Here is a 12406-nt window from a genome sequence, read left to right as displayed (position 1 = left end):
ACTTTTCCCCTGGCTATAAAGCCCTGTTGCATTTTCTCTTGACCACGTGTTTCTAGTCCACGACTGTGTCCTCCTCCCCTGCCTTTCTCCTCTCTCCCTGTACCTGCAACCCCCTCATCTCCAGTCCCACCTTCCTCTCTCCATTGCCCAATCACAGGCTCTAACCTTTATTGACAGGTGAGATTGGGGAGAAGGTCACAGGGCATCACGTGAGTACATGAGGATCTGCTCTCTGGGGCAACCACGTCTTGAGGATCCAGTATTTACCATTAGAATGCACACAGCACCAGGCCAACCCACTACAAAAACCAAACAACTGAATACACGAAAGTAGGGCATAGAATTTGTGTGTTTGTGTGTTCATGTGCACATGTGTGGCTGTGTGCTCGCACATGTGTGTTTATATGCGCACATGCACATGTGTGTTTGTGTGTGTGTTGTGCACATGTGTGTTTGTATGTGCAAATGTGTGTGCGCGCGCACACGTGTGTGTGCATATGCATGCTTGTGTGTATATTCTCACATGTGCAGTCTTGCCTATGCATATGCATCTAGAGACTAGGCATTGGTGTTGGATATCTTCCTCTGTTGTGCTCCACCTTATTTAATAGTATTGTGTGTGTAACATGTCTTATGCACGCTTTGAACACATGGGGTGGTTTTACCATGTTTTTAGTGCACCTGTCTTTTGCTTGTCACCACATGCTGTTGGCTATGGGAGCCGCCATGTGTCGTGTCATATCACATGGAGAGGACTGTGGGTCTTAGGTTTGGGGATTAGAGATGCTGAGCCGGGTGCTGGGACTGTGTAGCCTCTTTGGACTGATTTCTTTCACAGAGATAGATAGACCCAGAAGGCTCCTTCATGCATTTCGAGTGCCTTTGCTGAGTGACTTCCCTCATCTGGAGCAATCTGAGTCTGTCCACTAAGCTGTTCTTAATTCTGGCATGAATAAGCTGCTGTAGGCGTCCATGTTCAGGCTTCTGGCGTGGCAGAATGCATAAAATGTGTATGTATACATGATACATGTGTGTCACATTCATGTCTGAGGGCACATGTGTGTGGGACATGCGTGGCAGTCAGAGGACACCTGCAGTGTTGGTCTTGTCTTCCACTTCACCGAGGCAGATCCTCTCCTGTTCCTGCTGCACTGCATACCCAAGGCTGTCAGGTTTGAGAGTTCTGGGAGGTTCTGTTTCTTGTCCTCTTAAATGAGTTCTGGTGATCTGAGCTCATGGTGTCAGGCTTTGCCTGACAAACGCCTTAACCCACTGAGCCACTTCCCAGGCCTAAGCTGTGTATTTTTAAAAACAATTTCAGGTTTTTAGAAAAAAAAATGAGAACATCCAGGAAGAACTGTTTGTAGTTATATACCTCCCCCCTCCCCTTAGACAGCAGACTTTACCACCTTAGCCATTTCTAAGCTTAGGTCTCAGGGCTTGAGCTTGCTCTCAGGGTTCAGTGACCGCTGCAGAATTGGCCACAGGCTGAAGCCCGCGTTCCACCTGCTCCCCACCTGCTCCTCCCTTCTTGCACCTGCTTCTTACTGAGATCCCACCCAGTCAGCTCCCAGACTTGCTGCCCACCCTTCTCTCTCTTCCCATGCTCCTCTCTGTTTTTATACCCTTTGGCCATTAGGGCTGAGTGGAGACCCTGGCACTGCTCTCTTGCAACATCAGACACCAACCATAGGTTCACCTCTGCCTTGGGGACTTGGTGCTCCTGTTGGGGACTCCCTCTGGAGTCTTCCAGCACCCCTCTATTTGTGGAACTGAGCACACGTGATCTGTGGAGGAGCTCGGTGTCCGACCAGGATCCTGGAAATATAGTGTGAGGCTGCGTGCTAACCCACTCTGACTCCTGCTGGCCTGCTGCCATGTTCCTGCCCTGCTGCCACCTGGCAGGCTTCCCCGTGACAAATGGGTAAGAGGCCAGGGCACAGGATGCTGGTGGATCCTGTAGGCTGTTTTAGGCTGGTGGACTGGGTGAGGAGGGATTGAGACTGTGTGGTGGACAGAACCTTTGCCCCTAACCTCCAGTGGGCTTGCTCTCCGATGACAGGAAAGGCAGGTGGGAAGAAGGGCTCACTTGACTCCACCCCCAGTTCCTGTCAGCCACTCCCAGAGCAGTAGGAAGCTCAGATCTATGAGGGCCCCTTTAGCAGGGAACATCTGCATCCTGAAGAGGTGGGGAGCCAGGGTGACTTGACCTTGGCCTCCAAGGGAATAATTCAGTTATGGTTAGGGGTCCTGGTTTTCCTAGAGGGCCTCTAGATCACCAAAGACCGGAGGCTGTTCTTTGTCCCTGCTTTCTTGTTTGTGTAGAGGAGCCTATGACATCACAGATCAGCCTCTGTCTGGTCCCTGGCTTGGGGGGGACACACCAAGGGACAATAGAGGATAGATACCCAGCCAAGCCCTGTTTATGGGACAGGCAGGGTTTGCCATGACAGTAGGGACTGTGGCCGGAAGCCAGAGCTTGGATAAGGAGGGCTGCACTGTGAGACATGGCTGCCCAGCTGCACAAGTACCCTACAGAGTCTACAGTGTGCTTGGAGACAGCCCAGGAACACTAGCTCTGATCACCCAGTGCCGCCTGGACAGACGAACGCTGGCTGGGCTGCTGCGTGGGGAGCTCCCCAACCCCCACTCTTCGTGCTCACGGTGTCCAGCAAGCGTTTCGAGACGGAGCTGGAAACCTGGGCGGCTGCTGACGTGTCTTTATTTGTGCAGCTGGAGAGGGAGCAGAACAGATAAGAGCTCTGGGGGTGTGGTGTGTGCGGCACGCAGCGCGTGTGTGCCTTCAGTATTCGTGACCTGTGTGCCGCAGAGCTAGGTCTTGGGGGCTCCTTGCACATGCAGAGAGGTTGGAGACCCCCACCCGCAGTGTTGATTGAGGACTGCCATTCTGTCCAGACTGGCCCTGGTGTGGTGCTGGCCACCCAGGCTGCTGAGTGTTGCCTGCCCTGCTCAGCTCTCTTTCTCTGGGTTCCTGCCAGCAATTTTCCCCAGCTGGGGGTAGGGATGACTTATGGGCCCTGAGCAGAAAATTACTGTCAGAGCCAGAACCCCAGAGACAGGACCCAAGCAGGGCTTTGCTGGCTGCTGTGTCTCTCATTTGCTCTCCTCGCCACAGGGTGGCAGGTGTGGCAGCCAACACAGCAGAAGCCTTGGTGTGAGCTGGGAGCTGGGAAGAGACACTCAGAGAGGCAAGGGAACAATCCTCACAGCCCCTCCCTCCCCACTGCCCCCCATTCCCCACAGCCCCTCCGTCTCCACAAACCCAGCTCACCCCTTCCCTGGGCAAGCCGGCAGCTCTGGCCCTAGCTCGTTAGGGAAGAGCCCTGAGGTGGACCTGAAGTTCTAAATAGCTTCAGTCACCTCCCATAGCAGCAGAAGCAGGGTGTGTGTGCCTGGGGTTCCTGGTGAAGTCTCAGAGCCTGTATCTAGGGGAGGAGGCTGCTTGCAGGAGGCTCACTCTCAAGCTGTGGTTTGCAGAAGGGGAAGGCCTTATGCACCGGGAGAGAACTTCTGGGCTGAGTAACAGGCTCCAAGAGTCCTGCTGTTTCTGATTGGAGGTGGGTCTTGTGTTGTTATGCGTCATTCATGGGTTTATTCATATGGTGATGGTGTGGAGACCAGGCTCTAAACTGGAGGACAGTCAGCTCCCAGGCTTTGCCAGGTGGATATGTGATATATGAACAGTGGCTCTTTGAACATTAAAGATATAAGAAAAAGCAAGATAAAAGATGAACTGCGCGGTTTGTGGCTTGAGGAGAATTCCGGGAACATGAAAAGAAGTCAGGAGTCACAGAAACAGGCTCCCATCCGTTTAGAAAGAAACGGGAGACTTCCGTCCTTCAGAGTAGGCGGTTCGTGGCAAACACGGGTAAGGTGGTGCCCAGCACAGGGTCCAATAGCCCTAGTCCGCTCTCTTTCTGTGTCGAAGACCATGAGCAAAAAGGAAAGGGTTAATAGGGTTAATTTCCACTTCCACACACCTTTCAAAGTCAGGGCAGCAAATGCTGCTTCCTGGCTGGCTCCTGACTTGCTCAGTTTGCTTTTTTAGACCTGGAGGTAGCACCGCCCACCATGACCCTCCCACACCAATCAATCAAGAAGACACGCCCACAGACATGCCCACAGGCCAATCTGACAGAGACGGATTTTCCAGATGACGCTAGGTTGGAGAAAGGTGACCAAAACTAAACAACCGAGGCAGGAGGATCTCGGACTCAAGGGCTGGTGATAGACAAAGCAGTAGAGCTGAGTGTGACGTCCTGTGTGGACTCGCCAGCGTGGGATCGCCAGCAGCCCACACATGGAGCAAAAGGAAAGCTTACTTAGCCTTTCTAGTGTTTGGCTTGCTGGGTTGCCATAAGAAGTTAACATACAAGGAGGCCTCGGGCCGTAAGCGTTTATTCCTTCGTAGCTTTGGAAGCTAAAAAACCTAAGGCCAAGGTGCTGGCCTGTTTTTCCCTTCAGAGGCTGTGAGGGGAATGACCCCTTGACTCATCTCCAGGCCTGGAGGTGGCTGTCTGCCAAGCCAATAGCTATGAAGGTGTGTCTGCCTCCAAATCCTTTCTTTTTCGGAGAGCCTCAGCCGTCCTGGATTGAACACCAGTGACCCCGATAGCTTGAATTCCTCTTGAGATAGCGCTGAATGCTGAGCTGGGGGTTAAGACCACAATATATGGGACTCGGGGAACGTGTCCAATCCACGAGGCCAGGGAGTGTGTTTGTGATGTAAGCAAAAGGAAGATATAATTCCAGTGGGTGGGATTTTACACTTTTAAATTTCTGTATTTTTAGACTGGACATAGAAGATGCAAACGTAGTTTGGATCATGCTATTTAAGAAAACGTGTTCATACATCTTCCTTTGTTCTTCCCCGTCCCCCTCTTTTCTTCTCTTTCTCATTCTCTTCTTTTGCAGACAGGGTCTCACTTACCCCAGGCTAGCCTTAACTCGCAATGTAGACTTTAGGTCTTTCTGCGTCCGCCTCCCAGTGATCTCTAGGATTGCCCCATGCAGGGCTTATGTCATGCTAGGGGTGGAGCCCCGGGCTATGCGTGCTTTTGGCAGACGCTCTCCCCACTGAGCCACAACTCAGCACATCATAACTTTCTTGAACCTATTGCTAGAGATCAAAGTAGAATTTTTACCTTCTAGGCAAGTATTTTACCACTGAGACACCGTAGCCCAAACATTGTTATAAAAAGTTTTATTACATTATGTGTGAGTGTGTGTGTGTGTGTGTGTGTGTGTGTATGCATGCACATACACAATGGTGGGTGTATGGAAGTCAGACGTCAGTTTTTCGGATCAGTCCTCTCTTTCTACCCCGTGGGTCCCAGGGATCAGACTTCGGTCATCAGGTTTGGCCACAGGTGCCTTCACCTGCTGAACCTTCTTAGATGCCCTCCCACCCCACCCTCGACCCCAGCCAGGTCTTATACAGCCTAGGCTGGCCTTGAACTCACAGCCCTCCTACTTGGTCTTCCAGATGCAGACTTTAGGCAGATGTTACCTCGCCCAGTGCAGGGGAAAAAGGGGGTTTTAGAGTTGAAAACAGACCTAGAATTACATCCGCCCAGTGTGATGGAAACCAGACACCAGGCGGCAGGTTTAATTTAGATGAAAGAGGCAAAAAGCAAATCCATTTTGAAAATAAGAATTGTCTTACCAGAGTAAATGACCCTGGCTAATAGGGAACAGATTTGCCCTGGCTTGTCCAGAAGCAGCCAGGGCTCTCCAGAACATTGCGGGAGGGAGGCTGTCTGCACACCCATCCATCCTAGCATGGAGAAGCAGGAGTGCCCACACAGAGGATGAGGGCCTCCCACATTCCATGTCTCTTCCTCCCATGTGGCTTTGGATGCCTGTGCTATTAAATGAACAGCAGCAGGATGCACCTCACAGCTGCCGCCCAGCTTTTGGAATCTCCCCCCAAACTTCCAGCACGTTCTTTTGATTATCCTCAGTGTGGCTAAACAGTGCCGCTGAGGATGCTCTTGGTTTTCGGAAGCAGATGAGGGCTGTTGGCAGCCAAGCCTGGTGCTGATGCAGTTCTCTAACTGATGTGGGGAATGAGAGGCTCAGAGGAGGCTGCACATGCCTCTGCAGCCACTGTGGAGGCCACCCCCATGCCCACGCCCACGCCTGTGGCAGCCATGGGCACCCCTGGGGGCAGGCAGAGACTGCTACAACACACCAGACTGACGAATGTAAAAGGTCTCACTGCTCAATTTTTTTTTTTAATTTTTAATGGTATGTTTTAAGAGCACTGGCAGAGGTCCCGAGTTCAATTCCTAGCAACCACATGGGGGCTCACAACCATCTGTAATGGGATCCGATGCCCTCTTCTGGTGTGTCTGAAGAGAGTGACAGTGTACTTGAATACATACAAATAAGTCTTTTTAAAAAATTAATTTCCAGTCGGGCGTTGTGGCGCACGCCTTTAATCCTGGGAGGCAGAGGCAGGCGGATTTCTGAGTTCGAGGCCAGCCTGGTCTACAAAATGAATTCCAGGACAGCCAGAGCTATACAGAGAAACCCTGTCTCAAAAAAAAAAAAAAAAAAAACCAAAAACCAAAAAAACAAAAAAAAATTAATTTCGGGCTGGAGAGAGAGATGGCTCAGTGGTTAAGAGCATTGACTGCTCTTCCAGGGGTCCTGAGTTCAATTCCCAGCAACCACATGGTAGCTCACAACCATCAGTAATGGGATCTGATGCCCTCTTCTAGTGTGTCTGAAGACAGTTACAGTGTATTCATATACATAAAATAAATAAAAATTTAAAAATCGATTCTTTTCCTCTTTTCAAATATGGCTACTAGAAAGTATGGCATTGTTTACATGGCTTGTGTAATTTCTGGGCCAGAGAAATGTCACCCTCCTCCTTCTCTTTTTCCTTTTCTTTTCTTTTCTTTTCTTTTCTTTTCTTTTCTTTTCTTTTCTCTAACTCCATCCTCTTCCTCACCTTCCTCCTCTTTCTGCTTCTCCTCCTCTCCCCACCCTGTTGGTTTTCGGAAGCAGCTGAGGGCTGCTGGCAACCAAGCCTGGCGCTGGCGCGGCTCCCTAAGTGGAATGAGCGCCTCAAACTGTGGAGCAATGCCAGTGGCCTGTGGTAGGTTGGGCTCCGGGAGGCTTACACCGTGACCCCACAGCTCAGCGTGCGCCCTGTGACAGGAGGATCCAAAAGCCACTGAAATCCTGACGGTGCGGGGCAGGATGCAGGCCAATATCCATGCCTCTGACCGTGGTCTCCTCTCCCGCCCCTGCAGGTCCTGATAAGCCCTGCCTGGGCTCAAGCGTGCGGAGAATGGAAACGCGTGCTCAGCCATGTCTCTGGGCCGCCTCCTTCGTCGGGCCTCCTCCAAGGCCTCAGACCTCCTGACCCTCACCACGGGGGGCAGTGGCGGGTCCCTCTCCGTCCTGGATGGAGAGGTCATCTACTCTAAGAACAATGTCTGCGTGCACGCACCCGAGGGGCTGCAGGGCCCTGGGGAGCACCACCCAGGTGAGGCGGGTGGGGGTGGTGGATGGGGTCGGGTAGAGTGAGTGGAGGGGGGTGTTAGGTATGCTAAGCCAGGGAGGGGAGGCCCGAGGTATCTGGTGATTTTCCCAAGGGTTCACCCTTTCTGTTTGCCCTCCCTGGGCTCCAGCTTTTGAGGAATGGAGGATCAGCAGGGAGACCCGAAAGGGAAACTTCTAGACCTTGCGACCATTCTCGGTCCACTCGTGGTCTCTGGGAGTGGAGCCTCCCTCGGCTGCCAGTGTTCGGGGAGGCTCAACCCTCCCACAGTCACCTTCAGCCAGCTGAAGTTTCCTTAGACTTTTGGAGGCTCAACTTAGAGCAATACGGGATCGGGATCGGTGGCTTGGCACAGAATCTCAGAAGTGGCTTTGTTGTGAGGCAGAGTGGTGGCTCAGTAAAGACATTTAAAACCGGCTTAAGCACCGTGAGGCTGAGACTCGACCGCTCACCCGGGAGTGTGCATGCAGCAGGCTTCTCTCTGGTGAGGTCCCAGCTGATCCAGCAGATCAGAGCCTTGTCTGTAGAGCATGGCAGGGTTCTAGGCTGTGAGCTCAGGGCTTGGAGGGTCCGCCCACTCTTGAATCTTAAACAACAGCCAGTAAACAGCTGTGCCTTACTTGTGGTGCTGTGAAGGAGCCTCTCATCTGTATCCCAAGGCCATGTGAGTGGAGGGTGTGAGAACAGCCTCCCCTCATGTGAGTGTTATGAACAGCTGGCTGAGTCTCCCAACCTCTGCCAGACACAGAAGCGTGCCAAGGGGATTTTGGCTGGAGTTCAAGTCCCCAGGGATATATGTGGTTGATGTTGTTGGCTCTTGCTTAAAGGGTTTTTGGATCACAAAATCGGGGAAGCCTGGGGATGCTGTGTCATAGCCCAGGAATCGGGATACCCCTCAACAGCCTGGGGCTGTGTTGGGAAATGCCATTGTACCCTTCCCCCCTCGAGAGCCTGGTGCTGACAAACAGCCTTAAAAGAGGCCCCTTCCTCAAAACCTCCTTTTAGAACGACAAGCCAAGAAAGCCATTGCTGACTGGAGGAGGCCCAAGTGCTATCCATCTGCCCATCTTGGATCCGTTTTTGACATGATTGGGTCTCCCATCTGCCTCCCTCCCCCTAGAGCTGTGCATGTATCTGGGATGCCACCTGCCCAGCCAGCCCTTGACCACCTGCCCTGCGACTCCCCACAGGGTATCTGTGCCTGTACATGGAGAAAGATGAGCTGCTGGGAGCTACCCTCATCCTGGCATGGGTCCCCAACTCTCGCATCCAGAGGCAGGACGAGGAGGCCCTACGCTATATCACTCCCGAGAGCTCTCCTGTGCGCAAGGCACCCCGTCCTCGGCGGCGGCGCACCACAAGCCTGGGGGCCCCCTACCAACCCTCTCCCACAGAGCCAAGGCCTCCCCTGATTCCCAAAGACGAGGACATCCTGGTGGTGGTCCAGAACACGCAGGACACTGCGCACATCAGCCCTACAGATGAAGATGGGGAAAAGCTGGCCCAGGGCCCAGAGGTGGATGGGCCCCTGCCCACCTCACAGCCTGTGCATAGTGACTCAGGGATCCTGTCTACAGTCAGCTCCCAGGATGGGACAGAGGATGGCCGGGAGCCTCGGCCCGAGGCTGTGGAGGAAGAGGGCTCTTTGGAGTTGTCGGCCGATGGCGTGAGCAGGGATAGCTCCTTTGACTCGGACTCTGACGCCTTCTCTTCGCCCTTCTGCCTCTCCCCCATCAGTGCGGCCCTTGCGGAGGGGAACAGTTCTGCATTCCTGGAGAGCGAGGGCAGGTGAGTTCATGATGCAGACCCCCAAGACCTGACCTGGGTTGCAGGAAGTGGTTCCAATATCACTGCTCAGTCTGTAGGTCCAGCCTCAGGCTTAGAGCCACCACGTGGTGACTGAGAAGGATACCTGATGAGTCCCTGTGTTTATCTTTCCCAATCCTCTTCTCCATCCATTCCTCTCCCACTGCCTCACTACCCAGCCTGGTAGGTTGGCCTCTGACCAGGGTCCTACTCACAGGATCTTTGGACTTTTCTGTTCCTATTTGAGAAAGAGTGTCAGGTGTGTCTCAGCCCCCCAGGCAAACTCTTACCCGTGTCCCTGGGTGGTACTGAGTGCATGCGGTGTTGCCTGACCAGCTTCTGGGCTCCGTGCTGTGTCTTTTTTTTATTTATTTATTTATTTATTTATTTATTTATTTATTTATTTTGGTTTTTCGAGACAGGGTTTCTCTGTATAACCCTGTCTGTCCTGGAATTCACTCTGTCTGTGCTGTGTCTTTATAGACTACCTGACATATGGCCTGGCCCACTGGGATTCCTCCCTGTTGCCAGCTGCAGAGATAGAAACACAGCCCTGGGTGTTGGACGGTGGAATGTGTGCAGCATTTGCACTGCTGAGTCAATGGGCCTGTGCCCCGTGGGGAGTTCATGCCTGGACTGATTGGCTAGTGAGTGGACTGGATGACATCTGCTGTAGTCTCAGGAGTCGGGAGGCAGGATGGCTTGCCTTGCAGAGGTGTCCTCTGGTCTGCGGGGCCCAAAGTAATATGTCTGATTAAGGAGGGCTGTCACCATGTTACCCAGTGTCCTCGGGGTTCTTAGGTCCTGTTGTGTACTAGAACTTTTCCTGGGGAGACACAACATTCACATCTGCTCATCTCATATAGGGAGCCCACAACAGACAAAAGTGTGGACACCATTGGAGTCCAACGCGGTGCGCCGTGAGTTTTACTGCGGTTACTTACAGGACTGTGGATGAGGGGTTACTCACAGGAGCAGAAATGACTCAAAGACAGCTGCATCACTAATGTCCACCCCAGCACGAGTGACAGCTTACAAAGCTGGAAACATGGAGTTCACAGCACAGTCTGCAGGCAGCTCATCTCTAGGGACCTCAATAGGTCTAAACCTCCTCTAGGCAGCTCTGCTGGCTCCTGCTGCTTGCAGGCAGCTGGTCAGGTCTGGTCTTTGCAGCATTTGCCAGTCTCAGAGGGATTTTCAGCTTTTATTGTTTACTCTGGCAGGGAGGGGCCCAGTGAATCTGGTGGGTTTCAGGGACTTCCTGAAGCTTTTTGAGTTGTTTATCTAACCAGTTAAGGAGCTTCCCTGTGAGATGGAATGTTTCAATGAAACTGTTAAACGCAGGTCCTCAGAGGTTGGTACATGCATGTGTAACAGTGCAAACCCTGGACACCCAAGGATGAGCACACCAGACACCACTGTCTTCTGTATCCCAGACATCGTGGTTCTCAGCTTGTTAGATTTCGGTAAAAGGGCAATAATAAAGATGGTGGTGAGAGTCAGTGCTAGATGGAGAGTATGTGATTAATTATTGAGCTCACAAGGGAGTGGAGATGGTGGTAGACATTGGTACTGTAGCACATGGTCACCAGAGTCAGTTAGATCTGGATTATGCTATGAGTTAGGTCCTGGTGCTGCCCCACCTCCATATTCAGGGAAGGGAGGTAGGGTCAGGGGCTTGCTGGACGTCACCAGCAGGACTGGAACCCGGCTGGAGCACACCATCATGCCAGTGCTGTAGTGAATCAGTCAGGAGAGGGCACAACAGAGACGCATGCCATACTGGCTACAGCAGCTAGCAATTCAAGATGGAGTCTGTCCTGATACTGTCTCCTTGATCAGACACGGTTCTCTAAAGCCTAAGGGGGTGAAAACATTGGTCCTGGTGTTTGAGAATGCAGACAGAATGAAGCAGTCAACTGTAATGAGCATCCCAGGCCTGGTTTACTGACCAGAATTTGACTAAGAAGAAACCTTTGGTAATCCTCAGGCTGGGGTTACCCGAGAGCTCCCCCTGGTGGTACCACAGCAGCAGTGCATAGTGCTTTCCAATGTTGCCAGTGTTCCTAATGCCAGGCTGGACAGAGCTGAGCCTGCTCCCTGTCCAGATCTAGGAATCAGGCCCCCGGGTGTCACTGAGCGCCGGCTCCCTGCTTAGCACGGGTCTGGGGCAAGCTTATCTTTTAGGAGTCCCTGCCTCCCCATTGGGAAATGCAGACCATAATATGTACTTCGTGCTTGTACTAGAGCCCTCGGATGCAATGACTCTCAATTCCTGGGTTTTGTGTCCTTAAGTTCCCTCCCTTCCCTTACACTGTATCTGTCTTCAGACACACCCGAAGAGGGCATCTGATCCCATTACAGATGGTTGTGAGCCACCATATGGTTGCTGGGACTTGAACTCAGGACCTCCGGAAGAGCAGTCAGCGCTCTTAACCGCTGAGTCATCTCTCCAGCCCCCTTCCCTTACTCTGCTGTGAGCCTCAACTCCAGGGCACCCTTGCATCTGGCTTTTGAGGGGCCATCTCCAGTTCCCCACAGGCAGAAGGGGGCACCACTCACCTTCCTCTGCTCTGAACTCTCCCTGGAGCCTGGATCGCACCCTCAGGCTGCCTGTCTGGTCTTCAGCCAGTGGTGGCTGGAGGTGGGTGGTAACTTTGGACCCCAAAGGGAGAGTCAGATCCTGTCTTCCCTCTTGGCTGTGAGGCCTTGTGCATCTGAGGGCAGCTGCCTCATGGGGGTGAGATGTAACTCAGAACCGCTCCTCGGGGCCGGTAGGTGTGAGGTCATGGCTGAGGTATGAGATCAGGGAGCCTGGCCAGGGAGCTGTCTTTCTGTAGAGGACGGCTCTTGGACATGCTCAGCTTCTCCCCTACTCTCCCTATGATGCACCCTGTGCCTTAGCCTTGTGGCTGCTTGTCTGCTATGGTTCCCCAGTAGGTTTCCCACACTTGCCCCTCATGCAGGATCAGTGTGCTTTGCCTGACGTCCGGGAACACACAGCCCAGTTTTTGTTGCTGTAACAAAATGCCTGAGAATGAGCGTTTACAAAGAAAGAAAGGA

At 52.7% G+C, this 12406-nt stretch overlaps 1 protein-coding gene across 2 annotated transcripts in view; it reads left to right on the top strand.

The window, feature by feature from the left end:
- Positions 1–12406, top strand: part of Tbc1d16 (TBC1 domain family member 16) — an 83935-nt gene that overhangs the window by 10346 nt on the left and 61183 nt on the right. For both annotated transcript variants that reach the window (XM_029484035.1, XM_021177371.2), the window contains exons 2-3: positions 7287–7522; positions 8728–9325. In XM_029484035.1, coding sequence (XP_029339895.1) covers positions 7345–7522; positions 8728–9325 — 776 coding nt within the window. In that variant the 5' untranslated portion in view covers positions 7287–7344. The remainder of the gene's footprint in view (positions 1–7286; positions 7523–8727; positions 9326–12406) is intronic.

This window comes from Mus caroli, chromosome 11, assembly GCF_900094665.2.
Source record: "Mus caroli chromosome 11, CAROLI_EIJ_v1.1, whole genome shotgun sequence".
Taxonomy (NCBI): Eukaryota; Metazoa; Chordata; class Mammalia; order Rodentia; family Muridae; genus Mus; species Mus caroli.
This window is presented reverse-complemented; position numbering and strand designations above follow the sequence as displayed.